Source organism: Stenella coeruleoalba (genome assembly GCF_951394435.1).
Source record: "Stenella coeruleoalba genome assembly, chromosome: 2".
NCBI lineage: Eukaryota > Metazoa > Chordata > Mammalia > Artiodactyla > Delphinidae > Stenella > Stenella coeruleoalba.
The window spans coordinates 106,175,140-106,197,254 of record NC_137147.1 but is presented as its reverse complement, the minus strand read 5'-3'; the positions used below and the strand labels follow the sequence as shown (position 1 = coordinate 106,197,254).

Below are 22,115 nucleotides of genomic sequence, written 5' to 3'. Positions count from 1 at the left end.
TGGTGATAATAATAGCAGCTTCCTCATAGGGCTGTGGTGGGAATTCAATGCGTTAGCATAAGTTAAGTGCTTAGAACAGGGGCCAGTATCAGAGCCAACAGCGTTTAAATGTTTGCTATCACTTGCTAGTGTGGAAACTGAGGCTCAGTTTGTCCAAGCTCACGAGCCAGTGAAGGAGGACTCAGGGCTTGAATCCAAGTCCAGCACTCCTCCCACTGGCCCAGAACCCTGCCTGACCCCGCTGCCCTAACCCAGCAGGTGCTCCAGCTAACCTGGAGCAGCCCCGACCTGCGTTCCTTCCCCTTCCACGAGGGTTTCTTTGAGAGGCCAAGCTCCTCATACAAGTGAGAACACTCAGGCCAGCCAAGATGCGTAATAGTGGACGCTTCTCTGCCACCGCGGAGTGCTAGGTAGGAAGCTCAGCTCAGCAGTCTCTCCCACAGAGAGAGGCTGAAGAAATGGGCTCAAATCCCAGCTGGGCTGTGAGATCTTAACACGAGGAAGAGGGCGGTAGTTTGAGAAATAGGAGTGGGAACGGGAGCCTTCTCACTCCCTCTGGTAATTGAGGGGTCCAGGGCTCTCCGAAGCACCCTCCCAATTTCCCTAGAACCTCAAAATCCCTACGCGTCTTATTCCTATAGACCGTAACATCCCTGCTTGCAACAAGATCTTGGAATAAAGGATATAAAGGCAATTATTTTGAGCCTGGACAGACCCCACGTCTGCACCTGTCTCTGGTTGCTGGTGGGGGGATGGGCAGAGCGGGTGGATCCTCCAATGAGTGAGCGTGAGAAGTGATGGACGCTCGGGCTCACAGGCTTGGGGCCCAGAGAGCTGGCTTCAGGGGCCACGTGACAAATCGCCCACACGAGGCAACAAACCTCTGTGACGTTTTGAGAAACCGGAGGCACTGAGCAGTTTTCCTGGTCCCTTTTCTTTTGCTGCAGTGACGGGGTGCTCATTGGGAAATCCTTACAGGATGGAAAGAGATCAGACTCGGGTGTGTATTGCTAACCCGATCATAAGGCCTTGAATCTTGGAAAGAAAGAGATGAGGCTAAAAGCTGCATGAGTTAGGAAGACTTCTGGACTTCTCTTGACTATAAACAAGCCACTTTTTCTCATGTATTTAAGGTTTTTTGGTGGTTGGTTAAATAAGAAACATTGTTTTTCTAAATGCTCCAGGACATCTGTGGGGTACAAAATTACATCTATCTATCTATCTATCACTTAATATATATACACATAAAATTATTCAATATTCCATATCTTTATTATTTTGATCTCCATGATTTGCTAGAGATGAAGAAAGGCATATTGAAATCTTCTGCTGTCATCTGGCTTTGTCAGGATCTCTTGTGTTTCAAACTATTTTTGGATTTCATATTTCATTGTTCATGACATTTATATCTTCATTTTAGGTTCCATCTTTTTTTTTTTTTTTTTTTTTGCGGTACGCGGGCCTCTCACTGTTGTGGCCTCTCCCGTTGCGGAGCAACAGGCTCCAGATGCGCAGGCTCAGCGGCCATGACTCACGGGCCCAGCCGCTCCGCGGCATGTGGGATCTTCCCGGACCGGGGCACGAACCCCGTGTCCCCTGCATCGGCAGGCGGACTGTCAACCACTGCGCCACCAGGGAAGCCCTAGGTTCCATCTTTTACCTGTATACAATAGGCTTCTTTCTCTGCTTTCCTCCTTGGTTTTGGAGAGCATCATCACCACCCGCTCTTTCCGGTTCCATACTTTCATTTCATCTTGTTTTGGTTATATCACATTTTGGCACCATACTATTCAAGAATTATCCGTCAGAAGCCCTTGAGCATCAACTTATTTCATTACTCGTGCTATTCATATTTTCTTGCTCTCTTTATTTTTCTCCTGAGTGTTTTGCAAGTTGCTAAAAATTTCCTTGTCTTTTCTTGGAAGTGGTTTGGAGGCGAGACCTCTTTCCTTCCATCTTTTTTTTTTTTTCCATCCATTAGCGGTTATGTTTAAACATACTTGAAGTTATATGTCAGAGATAAAATAGGATAGACTGATGAGAAATGTCTGTTTCTAGTCCCCTGATCCAAAGTACGTATCTTTGCTGAATTAACTCTGGTTTTTATTTTTAAATATTTTTTTATCTTCTAACAATGTTATATTAATTCCAGGTGTCACTAGTTTCACTTTTTCATCGCTACTTCTTTTCCAACCTATCACTTCCATTCTTGTGTTCCATATTTTGATTCATTTCACAAAAAGCACAGTCTTCTGCAAGTAATTTTTTTCCAGGAAGTATAAGTAGATGGTGAATGTCCGAGAAGGTCTTTCTGTTGCTTTTTCATATAGGAAAGCAGCTTGGTTGGTGGGAATACTCTTGGATGACATATTTTCCTTCCCTTCTTTTTCCTTTTCTGTTAATTTTTTTCCTATTTTGTCATCTTTATGGGAAAAGGTCTATGTTTGTATAATATGAAAATTTCAAATGGGTTTTCCAGAAATGCTGTGGGTATCTGACCAAATAGTTCAGGCTTATCTGAGAGGAAGAGGAACTTCTGCTATTGTTTCCTCTTGCTGGACGAAATTACGTTTCTCTATAAAAGTCGAGGAAATACCGCTGTGGGCGGGCGGCATATCTGGATGGCCGGTGGGAAGCACCAGAGGGGAGCCTCCCCGTCGTGCTAACAGGTCTGTTCTCTGTTGCTCTTCTCAGCTCGGGCAGCTCCAGCATGCTCCCTACTTTCCTAGCATCTGGCTCACAGCCACGTGGGCACGAGGGCTGGGGTCTTCCACTACAGGTGCTGGCAGCAGGAGGCCTGAGATCTGCTCTCTCCCAGCTGCCCGGGGCCTCTCTGTTCCTCCCTGTGGCCCGTGCTGACCCCAGTTCCTTAGCCCTAGGAGGACGCTCATGGGGGTCCCTTCCCATTACCGCGTTCCCCACGCTTCCATGGCGTGAGTCGGCCGGTTTCTCCCTTCAGCTGATCCCGATTATACTGTATGTCACAGATCACATGAAAATGGAAGCTTTTCCCTGAATTTTGGAACTGACAAAGACATTTCCAAGTTTTATATGTTGCTGATCTTAGCGGCAGTCTGAGTGGGCGAGTGAGGCAGCTGCCCACGTGGCTTCCACGTGACACCTGAACTTTGAACAGCACCATTTTCTTTTTTTAAAAAAATTTCTTATACCTTTTTATTGTTTATTTATTTAGTTTTGGCCGCCCCTCGCAGCATGTGGGATCTTAGCTCCCCGACCAGGGATTGAACCCGAGTCCCCTGCAGTGCAGGCACAGAGTCGTAACCACTGGACCTCCAGCGAAGTCCCAAGAATGGCGCCATTTTCTCTAACTGCAGAGCTAACACAGGTGAGCACCCCAGTGACCACCATGAAGGATGCGCCGTGGAACACCCATACAATGGAACACCACGCAGGCGGTAAATACGATTCAGACCATTTAATAATCTAGAAAGACGTTCATAATAAATTGTCATGTGAAAAAGTAAGCTACCGAACAGCAGGAGCTCGATTTTGTATATAAAAAGATTTCACATGTGCAGAAAAAGACAAAAAGGACGACTTTTAAAAAGTTAAAAAAGATTAAATCTGGGTGGTAGGATACTGGATAATTTTTACTTTCCTCTTTACTGCATATTTTTATTTTAAAATGCGGTCCTCTCTGCATGAGAGATTAAGTTGAGATTCTTTTTTTTAAATAAATTTATTTATTTTTGGCTGCGTTGGGTCTTCGTTGCTGCACGCGGGCTTTCTCTAGTTGTGGCAAGCGGGGGCTACTCTTGGTTGCAGTGCGCTCACTGCGGTGGCTTCTCCTGTTGCAGAGCACGGGCTCTAGGTGCGCAGGCTTCAGTGGTTGTGGCACGTGGGCTCAATAGCTGTGGCTCACGGGCTCTAGAGCGCAGGCTCAGTAGTTGTGGCGCACGGGCTTAGTTGCTCCACAGCATGTGGGATCTTCCCGGACTGGGGCTCAAACCCGTGCCTCCTGTATTGGCAGGCGGATTCTTAACCACTGCACCACCAGGTAAGTCCCAAGATATATTTGTTTTTTATAGGGACATGTCTTTGTCTTCATAAAACTAAATTCTACCATGATTAATAGAGCTCATTTATTCCAATTCCTCAAATTTTGAAGATGAGATGTCAGAGGCTCCAGGTTGGTTGCCCCAGGTAACGGGTAAATGAGAGGCGAGGCCAGGAGTAGAGAGGATCCACTGGAACCCCTGGATTTGGTGCTACTTTTCTACCCTATAGAAGTCGCTGTAAATTCACCCTCAAGGGTGGCTGCCTCCAAATGGCTGGACAGCAACTATAAACCCCACAATCTCACGACCGCAGCATCCTTTGGAAACTTACATGCACTGATTCCTGCAAACATCTCGGCAAACCGCGGATCTCTTTCCTGGGAAAAGATTGAGTCTGCCTTTTCCACAGACTTCCCGGCCTCGTGAACCCCGGCTGGTAGGTTGGAGACAGGAACCTGTTTGCACATGAAAACACAAGAGCATCCTGCGTGTGAGGGGCAGAGCAAACGCTCCCAGAGGTCACCTGTTTGCCTCCACCAGATCCCCCTCCCTCAGAATTGCTGGCGTTTCAGCCTTCGGTGTTGTGTAGGGCAGGAGCTTTTCTGTACAGGAAAGCCAAGAACGGACGGGCGGGGGTGTGAACGAGAGGTCACAGAAAGGTCACTGGAGTCCCACTGATCACTTGGAGAGAGATAAATAAAAATAATCAACCTAGTCTAAATATCGGGAAAAGTGAACATAAAGTTTAATTGGAGAGAGAGGCCAAATACCAACACAAGCTGCGGTTTCTCCCGCAGTGGGGCCTGGGGAGATGGGAGAAGGAAAGGGGACAGGGCAGTGAAGTGGGAGACACAGGCTGTGACCGGACAAGTGTGCTGAGAACAGAGCGGCTCAGACTAAAGGCGGGAGAAGCAGCGAGGAGGCTGCAGGGCTGACACAGTTCAAAGCCGTGCTGGCTTAGGGTTCGGGTTAGGGTTAGGGTTAGGCTTAGGGTTAGGGTTAGTTCCCACACAGCCTCTGCATCTCAGTACCAGTAAGTCCCCTACATACGAACGAGTTCTGTTCCGAGAGCACGTTCTTAAGTCCAATTTGTTTGTAAGTCCAACAAAGTTAGCCTAGGTCCCCAACTAACACAATCGGCTCTATAGTACTGTACTGTAATAGGTTTATCCTACTTTTCAAACAAATACTACATAAAAAACAAAACATAAAGAAGACCTTTTTAATCTTACAGTACAGTACCTTGAAAAGTACAGTAGTACCAGCTACGTCACTGCTGCTTTTACGCTTGCTTCCGGACATCCTGGGCTTGAAATAAAGATACTGTACTACTGTGCTCTCTACAGTACTGTAAAGTACACAAAAGCACAGTCACTTGTAGAGGACGCACGCATGTGACAATGTACGCCAGACACGTGAGCTAACTTCCGTGACTGGACGTGCGAATGCACGTCTTTGAAAGCTCGCAGCTTGAAGGTTCATATGTAGGGCACTTACTGTGCTGGCTGACCGCGTCTCCTAGCGCTTCCTGTTTTACACTCTTCATGGCTCGGCTCGGCTCTGCATGGAAGAGTCACAGCCGACCCCCCGCCCCACTCCGGGGACCAAAATACTTTTTGCAGGGTGGGTAGAGGGAGAGACAGCACCTCTTGAGCGGAGGGGCTCAAGCTAAGGATGGGATTTAGTCCGCAGTCCTTTGGTTGGAGACAGTTCCAACTGGGAACGCGCTTTCCAGAAATTCACCTGCGGTAAGTCGTAGGATGACAACCCGTCTCTCTGGTGCACCTCCAATTCCGCCTGCTGCTGCTGAAGCTGCCTGGGAAACAAGGAGTCAGCAGTCACGAAGAACAGAAGTGGTGCTGACGGGGCGGAGCCACAACTGTCCCCGCTCCCCAAGGGCACAGACGGCAACGCCCGATGGATCTCTAAGCTGTTCTCAGTTATGACTGATTTCATTATTTTTATGTCCCAAATCAAGACCCCAAGCCTTGTCTTTCAAGTGTAGGCCGCCAATATTTAGGAAATAAGTTTTGATTTATGACTTCATTTTATGCAGGGTAAAAGACACCAACATTAAAAGAGAAAAACATTTAAGGCAAAATTCAGAAAAGCCCAACGATGCTGTTGGCTTCAGCCAATGCTTGTTTCCCTGTAAGCTGGTAGGAGGTGACATCATCCTATCCAAGTCTCACGCTGAATTTTCACAGTGGTTACTTTACCCCACATTAAAATGAAGAGATGGAAGCCAAAAGAGGCCAAGCGGTTGTCCCAGTTGGCTGACCAGCAAGTGGCTGTGACACGACAGAGCCAGGATCTGACCTCACGCGTCTGACCCGGCTTGCTCTGCTCTCTGCACGGTACTGGGCTGCTGGACTTGGGAAACCAAAAGACTACTTAGACGGAATGGTTGCTTGACGTCTTAAAGTATGGAAACTGGGTTACTTTCAAGGCACAGTGAGTCCTGCAGCTCAGAGCCTAAAAAAGGGGCAGGATGACCCTTAAACACCAACAAGGATGTCAGACAAAAACTTACTGGCAAATTACTGACAAAAATCAGTCCCCCACCCTTGCCCGTGCATCAATTTAAAGGACATGAACAGACCATTCAAGCATAAACAAATATGTAATATGCAATATGTATACATATAACATGTATATACGTATAACAAGCAAGTAATTAGGGAAATATTTTCACCACTAAAATAAACAAAATAAGTGCAAATTAAAATAACCTCGAAGTATAATTTTTCACCTACTAAGTTAGTAAAAACATGCTTAGTGTGGTGGCTCGGTGTTGAAACCACTCAGCTCACACTCTGTAGGAGAAGCGTGTGTGGACGCAATCTTCTTGGAAAGCAGTACGGCGACCACATTAGGAGGTACGGCCAGGGTCACGCCCTTCCCTTCCAGGTGGTCCCCCTGCTGCTGGGGTTTCTGCTAAGGAAATGATTCAGGGGCAGGAAACAAGAGCTATCCACGTAAAGCTGGCTATAATAGGGGAGTGGCTTGGTAAACTACGTAAATTAATTTGCTGAGGAAATCCTCCACGGTCACCAGCAGTGGCCACTGTGAAGACCACCTGGAAACACTAGAAGGTGTGATAAGAGTGTGTGGAAAAGTTCAGCACGAAATATTACGGACGCTATGATTACGGCTACAAACGTTATGTCCTATGTGGGTGAACAAGATTTGGAACATGGAAAAAAATATCTTAAGTGCTTGCATTAATTGGACAGAGTTTCGTTTTCACTATTTCACTATTTTAAGGCAAGAATGATCCTGGGGGTCCCTTTGTACATCTTTGGACATCAAGCTTTTCTCATCCCTGGCCACGCCCTGGACAGGGAGGTAGCAGGACCCCTGGAGGGACAGCTCACAGATTCCCCCCCGCCTTCACTCGGGGTGTGAGGTGCACGGAGAGCTCCCTAGACACTCCACGGGGAGGAACGGAGGGGTGGGCTGGTGTGGATCGGCTCAGTCAGGGGAGCAGGTCCCTGCAGAGGGGCCACCGCGAGCTCGCAGTGGGATAACTGCAACCTCAATCAGCAGGATCTGGAGGGCCCCCCTCCGAGGAGCGGTGTAGTTGGGCCAGGGGGAGGGCAAAGATGCCGGCGTCCACTGTGCATCCGCCCCAGCCCTCTGCTACGGCTCTGCGCTCACGCAACTCACGTGAGCCTCACCGTGAGCTAACCCTCGAGGTAGATATTTTAGAAACTCCCTTTACAAGTGGGGAAACTGAGGCCCAGAGAGGCTACCGGGCTGCAGAGACTGGATGGTGCTCTTGGAAGGGGTGATCAAAGAGGGTGTAGGGAAGGGGTTACTTGGCGGGTGTGGGACGGTGGTAAGGGAGACTTGGCTTGGATACTGAAGAACCCCTGGGCTGGCAGCAGTGGGGGGAAGCCCAACTTCCCCCCGGGCTGAAGGGGCGGGGGAGCCGGCAGGGAGCAGCTGCCTGATGACGGATGCAGCCTCCGCTCGCCTTGGGAGGTGGCCGGCCTCCTCTCACCCCACTGTCTGCAGCCTGTCCCTCCACTGGCCGGACAACTGGAAACCCTCTCGTTCCTGTCCATAGAGTTCAACGTTGGCCCTTCCCGGGCACATAACAGGGCAGAGTGTGGAAACAAGGTCTCAAAGGGCAAACACGAACGTCAACACAACCGTCAGGCTGGTAGGTGGTGAAGACTGAGAACGAAGAGACTTTCTAACACCACGTGCGGAAGCATTCCTTTTCCTGACTATTCTCAGCAACTAGGAACGGAATGAACAGAGGGGATCTGGTCCCCAGCTCCCCAGCTGGAGCAGTCCCTAGTACTGATACATCATCTCAGATGGGCCACTGGCCAGTCTCTGCCCGACCGCCACTGTCCTGGGGAGCTTGCTACTCCATTTGTAGACAGAAACGATATAAAAAGTCTGTCCCCAAAACAGCCCAAATCTACCTTCCTACAACTCCCAGTTTGAGTTCCAATTCTGCCCTGGAGAAACACAAAATAACTTGAATTGTGCTTCTCAACTCTTTTTCTCAGCATTCAGAGATGTACGGTCCGAACACTATTCACTCCTCCAGCCGTGCCTTTCACTTGGTGCCCCTGGCGTGTGTGTCCCCTGTAAGGGAAGGCATCCTAGAAAAGGACCCCAGTTGGAGGACCCAGTGAATAGTTTATTTGGAACTAAGCCCGGGTGAGCCATGTCTTCAGTGACGTGTGCTGAAATATCTACGCCAAGCTCTGTGCCAGGCACTGGAGAGAGGATGATGATTCAGAACCTATGTGGTCTCTGCCCCTGGGGAGCTGACGACCTCCAGAGGAAAACAGACAAGGTGGCAAGCAATTGCGGTATGCTGAGTTAAGGCCACAACACGGGAAGAATGAGGTTCTATCTGAGCACACGGTATGTCTTCCCACCTTGGTGTGAGACCCCAGGGAAAAGGTTAACAATAAAACCAGCTTCCTGAGACTGCCCACCAGGCAGCCTAAGCCTATGCTTGTAACACCAGGAAACAGGAGCACTAAAAATAATTTTCAAAAAAAGGGATATTTCAAAAACATTTTAAAGAATCGATATAATCATCAATAGAAAAATCACAGCTTTCTATATTTTCTTATTCTTGCTTGACAGTTTTGTTTTCTTTTCTTTTGATTTACATCTTGAAGGCACCCTCATCTTTCATTTGCAAGGCCTCTAAAATCTGAGTGTAGTACCCAGAGCCAGTACTTCGCTACTGTTTTCACATCTCTGCAAAAGTCCCATTTTACAGATAAAGAAACTGAGGCTCAGTGACACAGCTCTGCGTGGTGCACACAGGACTCAAAGCCAAGTCTGTCTGGTTGCAGACCCCGCACTCTGTCCCACAGGTGTAACAGGAACCATCATGTCACGCCTCCCATTCCAGAGCTGTGGGCCCCACAAGACAGCACCTTGAGCCACCAGGTGGGAGAGAAAAAAAGACCTGTGCTTTGGGATTTTTGGAGCAGTGAACTCCCCTTCATGGTGGGAATCCGTGGACCACCCTTTCTTCCTTTCACAAGTTTCCCAGGGCCCAACCTTCAACCCACAAGCATTTTTCCAAGAAATAATGACCACTCCTACCTTGTGGCTCAGCCTTGGTGTCCAGTCCAAGCACAGAATCTTGGTGATTGGGCAGTTGTGCTGCGGTGCCTGGGGCCTGGCCGTGGGGTGAACAGGGCAGAAGCCCAGACCTCTCCACTCACCCTGCTGTGTACTCTGGGGCTGGTCTGCGATGCAGGGAAGATGGGCTTCTAATTTGCACAGAAGTGTGGTCAGGGCCTGAGGTGTTACGATGGGAGTTTGTTCTCAGCTCTGTTGCTCTGGGGGCTTTGAGACCACAGAAAGCAACTTTCACCGTAGAAGGAAAATAAAGTCTCGGGCTTGGCTGGCAAATCCCAAGGATGCTAACCTCACTCCCCCTGTGGTCCGGACATCAGATTCTCTGTCCCGGCCTTTGGTTTCCGCTTCCGTAGCCGAGTGCATGGGGAAGAAATGCTGACCTGCAGGCCGCCCCATCCTGAGAAGAAGCCAAAGGAGATTTCTCGGACATTTCACGGCAACGGAATAAAAATAAACCTTGGTGTGCTTGCAAATTCCAGAGAGGGAGACAAACGGCAGCTCGGCTGCAAGCTGACTGACAGTGCACGGGAGGGACCTGAGGGAACCGGGCTCCCACTGCCCCCGACCGCTGCCCCCTGCCCCCTGTCCATTAGCTGGGGGACTAGAGCTGATGATTAGAAACCATCAAGCCCAGGCTTCCTGTCCGTGTGGCCTCCCTGCACGGGAAGGCGCAGGATGTTGGGCAGATGCTGTCAGTTTATCTCTGACGCTCCCAGAATGGAGGCTTTTACTCAGCCTGAGTAAGTGAGCAACCAGCCATTAGGGGGGCCTCCGGGGGCAGCGTGTGGTCGCACCCCTGGGTGGAACCGGAATCCAGCTTGGAGCCATCTAGGGGCTGGGCAAGCTCAGCTGGCCAGAGCGAGGCGAATAATACCCACCATTGACCGAGCACCGTCTGCGTGCCCATTGTGAAGGACTCCGGGTGCCTGTCAAGGGCTTTGGAACTGTTCTGATCAGGGACAGGGCGCAGTGTGAGTGTGGCTTTAGAGAGATGGCGTCTGGGGCCGGATGGAAGGCAGGAGGAACCGGTCAGGAAGGAGGACGGATGCTCACCCAGGAGATGGCAAAGGCCTGGATGGGGTCATCGGAGAAGGGGCAGAGGAGGAGAAGGAGGGCCAGAGAGGACCCCAGACGGAACCTGGGGGCCGGTTCTCTGCTAGGTTGTCTGTTGCAGGCGGATGAGAGGGCAGGACCCAAGACAAGTCCCAGGATGGGGCTTGGTGGCTGGGTGTTTTGGCCCCTTCCCCTTCTCTAAGTTCTGCAAAGACCAGGAATGACACCTTCCTTGTAGGTCTTCTTTGCTTCCTTTTACTCCCTGCTCCCACATCCTGCCAACTACCGGCCAGGTGGGCTGGGCCCGAGACAGCCGTCCCTGAAGACGTGGGGTTGGACGGCGGGCCCTGAGACGCCCACTGTGACTACGGGCGCGGTGGAGTTTCAAGGACACACACACACGGGCACAACACGCAGCTGTGGTTATGAAGACCCACAGTGACTTTGCAAGGGGCTGTCGCACAAACAGGGCTCAGACCCAGCAGAGGCAAAGGGCTGCCTTCCGTCCCCGCTGAGGAAAGCACAGCACCTGGGTCGCGCGAATGACTCCTGCTCCGAGATGCCCACGGCTTGTCTACCTGAAACGGTGTCGATCACTAGACCCTAAGACGTGGGCACGTCTCAAAGTTGTGCCACCAGTGTATGAAATGGGAGTCTGTGTTTTCTGGACTTCGCTCCATTTTCCTCCATCAACGTACCAGGAAAATAGGCAAGGGTGACAAAGAGGTCTTCTTTTCGGCAGCTTCAAATGCTGACCATTAACACTCCATTTCCCTGGGGAGTTTCTTTCCGATGCTCCTGCCTGAATGCAACTGGGTTTGCAACCACCCCCCCCGCCCCCCCCCCCCCCCCCCCCCCCGCCCTGCCAGCACAGAGCACGTAAGGACCTCTGCATAACGAGTCTGCCTACTGCTGGCGACGTTTAGCCACAAATGTGAAGCAGGGCGGACAGTTCTCGTGACAGTTGTCACTGCCCTCTACTGTTCACAGTAAACATTTCCTACCATCTTTACCCACTGAAGACCTTTTGGTCCAGCAGACAACAGTTCAGGCCTCTGGTGTGAGGCCATGTGCTGAGGGACATCGTCACCCCATCTAACCTCAGTGAGCTGCCAGGAGCAATCGTCCTGAGAAGAGATGTAGGGACACCCCCGGGGACAGAATGTTCTGTTTTGTCAACGATGTCTGACTTCCAGGAAGTAATCAAAACCTCTGCCTGTGACAGCTTTTAGGAGGAAGGGCTTCTCTTTCCTTCCAGGCTCCGCTGCAGCGCTACCTGCTGGGGATGCTTTCTCAGAGGCCCTGTGTGGAAGCGTGAATTCTCTGTCTCCCCTGTGCCCTCGTGATGGCGTTTTTACCTGTCACTCCCTCCTGCTGCCTACTTCTCACGCTCTCCACGTGATGGGAGCCTTCCAAGGGGGCGGGGTGGTGGTGGTGCAGAGACCAGAACAGAGGCGTCCTGAGTTTACTGGACTCCTGGCACAGTGCTCAGCGACTACCCACTGCGCTGAACTGAGTCGCAACAAGGCACGCGACCGTGACGGCTGAAGCCCGTATTCATGTTAGAAGTGAATGAATGGTGAAAAGGGTAAAACTACCAAAACCCCCAAAAAGGGAGCTTCAGTCTGTTCTTCTGCCCTAGGTCTAGAGGACTCTGCCCGGCCCCCAGCCTGGGACCGTGCTCTCCACTGCAGAGGGAGGCCCGCACTTGAGCAGGTTCAGTGACAGGTGGGCTGTTCCTGCCACACCCTCAGAGGTTCTCTCGCAGCAAGCCACAGACATCAGGCACTACACATGCGGCGGGCGTGGGGCAGGGAGGCAGGCAGGGATGCATGGAAGAGAAGAGGGACAGGATCGTAGCAGGAGGCACCTTGCGCTAAGAGCCAGTCAACAGGTGGGCATCAAGAGGGTGGGGGCTTCCCTGGTGGCGCAGCGGTTGAGAGCCCGCCTGCCGATGCAGGAGGGGACACGGGTTCGTGCCCCGGTCTGGGAAGATCCCACATGCCGCGGAGCGGCTGGGCCCGTGAGCCATGGCCGCTGAGCCTGCGCGTCCAGAGCCTGTGCTCTGCAACGGGAGAGGCCACAGCAGTGAGAGGCCCGCGTACCACAAAAAAAAAAAAAAGAGAGTGAACGTTCTAGGAGAGTGCCCACGGCTCAGAGTGCGTGGCCGGCCTGCCCGTTTCCACGGCTTCGGGCACAGGCAGCTGGCGGGGCTGGAGAGGGGCCGGGACAGGCAGGGGGAGCCTGCAGGTGAGCTGTGGCTTGAACAGATGCCGAGCAGGTCTGTTGCTCTCTCGTTCGCTTCAGCCTCGTCCCCCGGGGCTCCCACTGCCCGTCCCTGGCTCCAGGCCAATGAGCACACCTGTTACCTTCATCCTAGGAGCTCCTGGAGGTCAGGCCTGTGTCATCCCCTCTGTGGAATGAAGAAGGAGCCATGGGATCCTGAGCCCTGCCCGTCTGACTCTTCCTCCTGTTTCTTGAGATTCACCATTTTCCCCAAGGCCAGGGCGGGACATAGGCCTGGCACTAGCGGGTGCCGCTCGGCTCTCTCTCCTGCCCAGGTCGGGGGAAGTGGGAGAAGCAAAATCCCCTCCATTTGACTGAGTTTACCAAGCAGTGACTAGACAAAGTCAGTTATTAAAACATAATGGCATTATCTTTTTGCATACCTGGATCTACAGCTATATTTCCCCCTGTTATTCTCACCACCAGCAAAGTCCTGACTAGAATATGGAGGTGTAAGAAGAATCAGAATCAAGTAAGCCGAGGGATAAGATGTAAAGAAAGAGGAGTAGGGACTTCCCTGGTGGTGCAGTGGTTAAGAATCTGCCTGCCAATTCAGGGGAGTTGGGTTCGAGCCCTGGTGCGGGAAGATCCCACATGCCACAGAGCAACGAAGCCCATGCGCCACAACTACTGAGCCTGCGCTCTAGAGCCCGTGAGCCACAACTACTGAGCCCATGCGCCACAACTCCAGAGCCTGCACTCTACAGCCCGCGAGCCACAACTACTGAGCCCATGCGCCACAATTCCTGAGCCTGCGCTCTAGAGCCATCGAGTCACAACTACTGAGCCCATGCACCACAACTCCTGAGCCTGTGCTCTAGAGCCCGCGAGCCACAACTACTGAGCCCATGCACCACAACTACTGAGCCTGCGCTCTAGAGCCCACGAGCCACAACTACGGAGCCCATGCACCACAACTACTGAGCCTGCACTCTAGAGCCTGCGAGCCACAACTACTGAAGCCCATGAGCCTAGAGCCTGCGCTCTGCAACAAGGAAAGCCACGACAATGAGAAGCCCGTGCACCGCAATAAAGAGCAGCCCCTACTCGCCGCAACTAGAGAAAGCCCACGCGTAGCAACAAAGACCCAACGCAGCCCAAAATAAATAAATATATAAATTAATTTATATTAAAATAAAAAAAGGAAAAGACAAAAAGAGGAGTTGGCCAGACAGTCTGGGAAGAATGACCACTGAGAACGAGTTATTGATGGGGTCCCTGGTGGCTGCTGGGAAAGCAAGTTAGCGGAGCTGGGTGCCACAGCCAGGCTCTCGGGGGTCAAGAAGAGATGCATGGTGAGGGGGCTCCAGTACAGACAGGTGGCAGGGCCAGCTGGGAGGAAAGCAAGGAGGATTGGCAAGACAGGGTTTTTCCAAGATCAGGAAGCCACGTGGCTAGGTGAGGGCCTGGGAGGGAGGCTGTGGCGGGACTGGACGAGAACCCAGGGGCCACGGGACACAGAGGATGCACTGGGAGCTAGAAAGCAAATGGAGGGCTTGGCCCTGGAGGGAGAAGCCAGCAGAGCAGGAGTGGAGGGGATGGAGACAGACCCCCACATGAACGCGGAGGGCCCTGGCTTCTCTGTTCGCTGGAAGGCAACACGATGTGCGCAGGGTTCGAAGGAAGCGCGCACTTAGCGGATCTGGGGCAGCCCGTAGAGAACAAGCCAAGAAACCCGAGCAGCCGCGGCAGGTGGCAGAGGGGTTGCCGCCACCTCCAGAGCATTGGTGCTGACTGCTGCAGACCCCACCGCCCAGGGCTGCTACTCCGCCTCCAGAGCATCGGTGCTGACTGCTGCAGACCCCACCGCCCAGGGCTGCTACTCCGCCTCCAGAGCATCGGTGCTGACTGCTGCAGACCCCACCGCCCAGGGCTGCTACTCCGCCAGGGCGATTCACACACACCGTCTACGCGCAGGATCCGAGGCGGGGGGGGGGGTGTTCTGTTATTCTCCCCATTTTACAGATGAGCAACTGAGGCTTCAGAAGAGCAGGTGACTTGCCCAGGTGGGAGCTGGGATTGAAACCCAGGTCACCTGTTCTCTGAGGGATCTTGTGTGGACCCACCTGTCAAGCTCTGTGCCTTGTGGCCCAGGAGCTGGGCCAAAGCCGAGACACTGAGGGTGCTGCCTGGAAAGGAGGCTGCTTTGTGGGACGCAGATGGGAACCCCCAAACCCAGGGAGCTGGGATATGGCAACGGAGAGCCCTGAGGAAGGCCAGGAGGTCACAGTGAGTGCCCGGAGGCATCAGTGCCCGGGGGGGCTGTTAGCAGATGAGGATGGGAGGTGGCCAGGGTGGGAACAGACTCCACGGACTCAGTGTCGGACCTGGGAAAGTGGAGGACGGCAGTGCACTGACCGGTACGGGGAGCCACGGTGACAGTTTCACCAGTCAGCTCATCGCATGCCCCTGAAGGCTGCCATTCCTGCCACACACCTCAACATCATTTTGCCTTTGTTCCTGTTGGTTCTCTGGACTTCTATTTCCTCGAGAGGAAGTCCGGAGAGGAGGCATGACCCGCCTGTATCTAGGAGCCAGACCTCATCTAATCCTCACGGGAACCTGAGAGGGAGGTGTTATCACCCCTTGCACACGTGAGGAATGAGGGGACACAGCAGTCAAGATCACATGGCTGGGAAGTCAGGGGGCCAAGACCGGAGCTCGGGTCTGTGTGTTAACATGCGTGGGACACAGCAGTGGTGACGCCAGCAAAGATCTTGGGAGGACGGCGCCAGTGATCAGGCAGAAGAGAAACCACGTGTCCCGGGCGCGTCCACCCCCACGCCGCCTGCCCCGACACCCTAGCGCTGCCAAGAGGCTCAGCCTCACTCCTCTGCCCCCGGCTTCAGCAGGACCACGAAACCAGGTCAGGCAGCAGGTACACTGCGGAGGCACGAGGAAGCCCCCAGCTCTGCCCTGCTGTGCTTGGCAGAGAAAACAGCATGGGAAACCAGAGCACCTCGAACCGGCTGTGCTGACGGAGCGGGAGGGCCACGGGGGTCATCGCTCAGCGCTGGGGTCTCACACCTCAGGAGGGAATTGAGAAGGGGGTCCCGGGAGGGGAAGGTACGTACTTGACATTGGTGTTGGTGCAGATGATGTACTCGATCTCATCAGAATAGGGGTTCTGGAAGGTGAAGCTGCTGGTGCGGATTAACACCCACTCCCGGTTCTTGGTGCGGAATCGATACATGACCGACAGCACTTGGCCTTTCAGCTTCACCACCTGAGCAAACATTTGGAGAAGGAAGTCAGCAGGAGGAAGGATGGTGCCAGACAGAGGAGGGGGAGGCAGCCAGCGGGAGCTCAGGACAGGAGCATCGTAGCCAAAGGCAGGCACGGAGGGAGGGTGGGGGTGGGAGAGAGCGGTCACCTGACTGGAGCCCTCTGTCCACTTCCCCCGTGAGGCCGGGCACCGCATTTAGGTTGTTCTGTCGCCACCGTGTGAGAAGCCAACTAGTCAATGCCCATTTGATATCAGAACGTTTCAGCGTTTACAAATGAGATCATGAGAACCCTGCAAGCTGGAGGGTTTCCCTTTTTGCCTTGGCTGCTAGGGCGCTCTGGGTTTGGTGACAGTGCTCCCGTGAAGTAAGGCTCTCATACTCAGCTATGGTGTGACATTGTATTCATGGGTTTATTTATTCATACCTCTCATTAAGAAATTCTTAAACGCTGTTTAACATTGTAGATTGGATTAAATATACTCTCTGGGAGGAGATAAAATAACTAATTTCTATGCATTATCTCTTTGTATGCATGTATCTATTATTGCCCTTTTTTTTTTTTTGGCTGTGCTGTGTGGCACGAAGGATCTTAGTTCCCTGACCAGGGATCGAACCCGTGCTCCCTGCTCCCTGCGTGGAGTCTTAATCACTGGACTGCCGGGGAAGTCCCTCTACAACTTCTTTTATGTTGCAGTATGGTTTCCAGAATACTTCCAAATGTAAACCCTCACAAGAACTAGGTGAGGTGGGCTTTACTATTTACAGAGGATAACGCTGAGTGTCACAGAAATAAAATAAGTTGCCCAAGATCGGACAACTTTGGTGGAAAAGCTGGGACAGGAACCAAGATCTTGCTTCCCAACCACAAGCGCGTTTCAGCGGACACACGGCTGGCTTTCCTGCTCTGTGCAGACACACACGATGTATCACACACAGAAACCCGGAGATGCGGGGGCGGGCGGGCGCAGGTGCAGAAAGCAGCCGTTCTCAGGGGCAGTTCTCAGCTGAAGCAGGAACACGAGGAGGAAGGACACAGATGGCTGGTGCGTCTGGGCCTGGCTGTGCTCAAGCACCCAGGACAAAGCAAGGCAAACAGGAGCGCCCCCTCCTGGCCTTCGGGACGCTGGGCAACAGGCCGGCCCGACTGCAGACCATAGTGTGACCAGAGATGAGAATGGGGACCTGGTCCTAGGGGTCGGGGAGGCACTGGTGCTGTATTCCAGGTTGGACGTCCGTAACCAGTCTGGGGGCAGGGACCCTTCGGTCACCGAGTCTCCCCCACCCTCAGCCCAGGGCCCGGCCCAGAGCAGGCCCCTCGAGCACATTTCCTGAGCCGACCTGATGCGTCTTTGACCCTGTGCCCTGGGCTGATGCAGCCGGGGCGGCCATCCTCTCTCTGCACCACCCCTGGGGAGAAGGATGAGATGAAACCTGAGGGTGCTGGGCTCCCTGGTGGGAAAGTCCACGTGATAAAGAAACCAGACCAAAAGCGCAAGGAGGGGAGACCCTTCCCGACACCTCACGTGAGGAAGCCTAGCCGTGTGGCGAGGCCAGGCCGGGCACTCGGGGGTGCCTGCCAGCCGGCCTGCAGCCCCCACAGGAAGCTGGCCAGAGGTCAAGGCCATGCGCCCCTCAGGTCGATGTTCTGAGGGGTCCTCCTCTGAGTCTGCACAAAGCACACAGGACACAGGCAGCGCCCCCGTCGCGAGACCACGTCTTCCACGCTCTGAAGCTCGCGGATGGAACCTTTTCATGTTTCCTCTAAGCAGGATGCCTGAGATGGTGTGAAATTTTTTAACTCCATGTGACAAACACTCCCAAGGCACGGCGTGTGCAAGCTCCGCCCTTGGAGCTGTGGCTAAAGAGCCGGGGGAGGGAGTGCAGCCCTGCACCCGCCTCGGGGCCGACGGGCAAGCATCTGTGCGTGTTACCTCACGCAGTCCTCACAGCAGTATTTTGTGTAACTGGAAACTGAGCCTCAAAGGAGTTAACTGTCCTGCCAAAGCCTTATGACTAAGGAGGGGCAGAGACAGGATGGGATCCCAGGTCTACCTGACCCCTGTGCCCCTTGTCTTTTCTTGAATCACTATAGCTGAGACACAACACTTGTCCCCAAAAAGCTTCTCACCTAGCACAGGCAGGGCAGGTGCATGGGTAACTGTAACTCAGAGAGAGCAAATACCACTACAGAAACATAAGATGGAGGCAGGAGATAGATGGGTCCCAGGCTCAGCGGCTGGAGTTTGCCCCGCTGTGGGCAGACACTCCAAGATTGCAGGAGCGAGAGACGAGCTGGGCCCCACCCAGATAAGAGATAAAAGACCACATATTCCTCATCCTCGAAGTCAAGGAGACCTTCCCGACTACACACGTGCAGAAAGGCTCCTTGGAGGTCAAAAAGGAAAGGGGAGCCACCTCACAGTAAGTGATGTCAACCTACCCTAGGCCTCTTCACTAGAATCCACCTTGGCTAAGAGATGCGCGCACACATGGGAGGACCCTGAGATAAATCAAATATGGACTCAGAACCGGGCAAAGCAAGGTGACTGGACAAAGGAAACGGGAAGAAATGCCCCCTATAAGTGATTCTCTCTCTGAGCCCGCCCGTGTGTCTATCCACACATATTCTTTTTCCTAATGAACATTTTACTTGTTTCACTGCTTTCTGTCTTTGTGGAATTCTTTTCTGCAAAGTTGAAGGGCCAGGGCCTTGTCACTGGCCACTGGTCTAGTGGCTAGGATTTGGTGTTCTCACTGCCGCGACCTGACCTCAATCTCTGGCCGGGAACCGGAAGCCCTGCTTCAAGCTGCTGCAGGCCGAGGCCACCTGAGATCAAGATCAGGTTACCAGCAAGTCGAGGAGACAGCCTTTCTCAGGATCCAGAAAGGGTTCCTGGAGGGAGACGGGTTTGGGTAAAATGTTGGCAAGTGAACACGCTGCGCCTTCTGGGGAGGGCTCTCCTGGCAGAAGGCGCAGCGTGAGCAGATGTTTGGGGGCGGGGAGACCTGAGGTGCGATGGGGGATGAGACTAGGCACGTTAAGGCAGTGTGGGTATCACAGTCCAGGCCTGGAGGCCAGGCTGGTATGTTCAACTGCGCCTTATTCAGGTGCGATGCTAGTGTCCTAGATCACAAAGGCCAGGCACAAACCCAGCCTAGCCCAGCTCTTCCTGAGAACAGCCTTACTCATCACCACCACCACTGCTACCACCGTCACCACTGAAGGCATCTGAGCAGAGAGAAGAAGGAACCTGTCTTAAATCTCACTGGGTTCCACTCTTTCATCTGACTTCTAGGTCAGCTGGGATCCAGAGAGGGAATCCAAGAGCAGACACCAGAGCGAACTCAGGATTCCCAGCCAACCTCACAAACCAACCACAGTATTCCTCACAAACTCGATCCCACTCTAAGGTCTCATGTCAGGGTCATTCAAATACTTTTGTTTAAATCCAGAGTTCAAGGGCTGACTCCGAACTGACACAGCCTCCTCCGTGCTTTTGCAAAAACAAGCCGCTTCCCTTTATCAACATTTGTCCCTCACCCCGACCACTGGTGGCTAGAACCCAAAGAACACAAGCGAGGGGCCCAGGCCTGGCGCTCCCCAGGATGTCCCTGTGGCCGCTGCCTGCTGCCCGCTGAGCCCTGTGACCTGCCCTGGCTGCCGGCTCTAGGGCGTGGTTGCTTTGGCTTTGCCTCCTGCCTGAGGAATGAGGTGGCTGCTCTCAGAGCGAGGGTTACTTAAGCCAGATACCAGCGTGGGATCGATGTTAAATTCCTTCTTTTTCTTTTAAAATCTCAGGGGTGCTGTCAGACGGTGAGGCCGGTGTGGGGCTGTGGAAGGAGGCAGGCTCCAGCCCTAGATCTGTTATTGCCTTGCTGTGTGACTCGGGGCAGGTGACTGAACCTCTCTGAGTCCTGGTTTCCACTGCAAAAACGTGGGGCTGATAATATACTGTGAAGGATTGAGGATCATACAGGATAATGTATGACAAAGGGTCTGGCTGGTTACCAACAGTGACTGGGGTGGGGGGTGTCCCATCACTGTTAGAGCTTCATTTCCATATGAAAATGAAGCCAACCCAGTCCAAAGAGGACGATGCTAGACCACACGGTTTATAATAATTTCCACATATGTAGCAAAGGTGGCATAAGAGATATACTACAGCAGTGTTTATTGAATGTTTAACCATTCTGATTTCCCATTTTTTCCAAACTGAAAGTCACCTGCTGTGGGTGATGGTCCATTTAGACTACTTTATTAAGACCAGTCACATGCAAACACCATAGCCAGCGGTGGAGACGATGGCGAAAAGCACAGATGTGGAGCGTGCCCACAGGGAGCTTATGTTTTAGTAGAGGAGACAGAAAAAAAAAAAAAAAAAAGGAAATCAATGGACAAAGAAAACAATTGAAAACTGCAACAGTTGCTGTGGAGGAAAAACGAGGGACTGAGAAGGAGGTTAGGGGATCTTTCTCAGCTAGGGTAGTCACTGATGGGGTCTCTGAGGTGACAGGAGTTAAAACCTAAAAGCTAAGAGGTGTCAGTCACGTGAAGAGTGAGGGTCAGAGGAAACACGTGCAAAGGCCCTGAGGTGGGAGAAAGCATAATGTGTTCAAAGAACCAAAAGAAGGCCAGGGTGGCCCATGTGTAGTGAACACATGCGGATGAGACACACAGGGCAAGGTTCCTGCATCCGTGGTGAGTAAGGGGCTTGGACCTGCTTCTAGGTGCCCGGGAAAGCCGCCGGCACTTTTTAGGTAAAGATGTGGCGAAATCCAATTTACGTTTTCAGAATGGTTTGGCCTGGGACGAGAGTAAAAGCAGGCAGACCAGCCAGGGAGCTGCTGCAAAAGTCAAAATGAGAGATATGGACGGGTGGCCTAGGCAAGGTCAGTAGGAGCGAAGACAGGGAGAACGGGGCGGGTTACGGGCGTCTCTTGAGGTGTAACAGGGGCACTCGATGGCCTGGATGTGTGGAGGGAGACCAAGGGAGGAGTGAAGACTGTTTCTTGGTTTCTGGCCTTTGCAACCAGAAAGACAGTGGTGCAAGGGAGACTGTGGGCTGTGAGGAGAGAATCGAGCATTCTATATTTGAAGGTTAATGGGCATTCGAGTGCAAGGGTGGGGTAGGGGCCTATATATCCGCAGGCGACGGTCTGGACTGAAGTCATCCAGCGGATAAAATCGCCTGGGAGAGTCTGTTTCTGTTTTGTAAATATGTTCATTTATATCATTAAAAAAAATTAGATTCTGCCTATGAGTGATATCATACCAGTATTTGTCCTATGTACAAAACAGAAACAGACTCACAGATTTTGAAAACAAACTTATGGTGACTAAAGGGGAAACACTGGGGGGGGGAGGGATAAATTAAGAGCTTGGGATTAACATACGCACACTACTGTATATAAAATAGATAACCAACAAGAACCTACTGTAGGGCTTCCCTGGTGGCGCAGTGGTTGAGAGTCCGCCTGCCGATGCAGGGGACGCGGGTTTGTGCCCCGGTCCGGGGGGATCCCACACGCCGCAGAGTGGCTAGGCCTGTGAGCCGTGGCCGCTGGGCCTGCGCGTCCAGAGCCTGTGCTCTGCGGCGGGGGAGGCCACAGCAGTGAGAGGCCCGAGTACCACAAAAAAAAAAAAAAAAAAAAAAAAAAAAAAAGAACCTACTATATAGCACAGGGAACTCTACTCAGTATTCTGTAATAACCTATCTGAAAAAGAATCTGAAAAAGAATGGATACATGTATACGTATAACTGAATCACTGTGCTGTACACCTGAAACTAACACAACATTATAAATCAACTATACTCCAGTAACATTTTTTTAATGAAAAAAAATCGCCTGGGGGATATTAGAGAGAAGGAGAGAAGGTCAGTAACGGAGCCCTAGGGCATCA

At 52.4% G+C, this 22,115-nt stretch overlaps 1 protein-coding gene across 8 annotated transcripts in view; it reads right to left on the bottom strand.

Annotated features, from left to right (window-relative positions):
- Positions 1-22,115, bottom strand: part of ARNT2 (aryl hydrocarbon receptor nuclear translocator 2) — a 203,902-nt gene that overhangs the window by 22,694 nt on the left and 159,093 nt on the right. For 5 of the 8 annotated variants that reach the window (XM_079909993.1, XM_079909992.1, XM_079909990.1 and 2 more), the window contains 4 exons: positions 16,061-16,212; positions 9,937-10,044; positions 5,763-5,835; positions 4,351-4,474 (listed from right to left, as the gene is read on the bottom strand). In XM_079909993.1, the coding sequence (XP_079766119.1) occupies positions 4,351-4,474; positions 5,763-5,835; positions 9,937-10,044; positions 16,061-16,212 (457 nt within the window). The remainder of the gene's footprint in view (positions 1-4,350; positions 4,475-5,762; positions 5,836-9,936; positions 10,045-16,060; positions 16,213-22,115) is intronic. The other 3 variants (XM_079909997.1, XM_079909995.1, XM_079909994.1) reach the window with 1 other exon arrangement.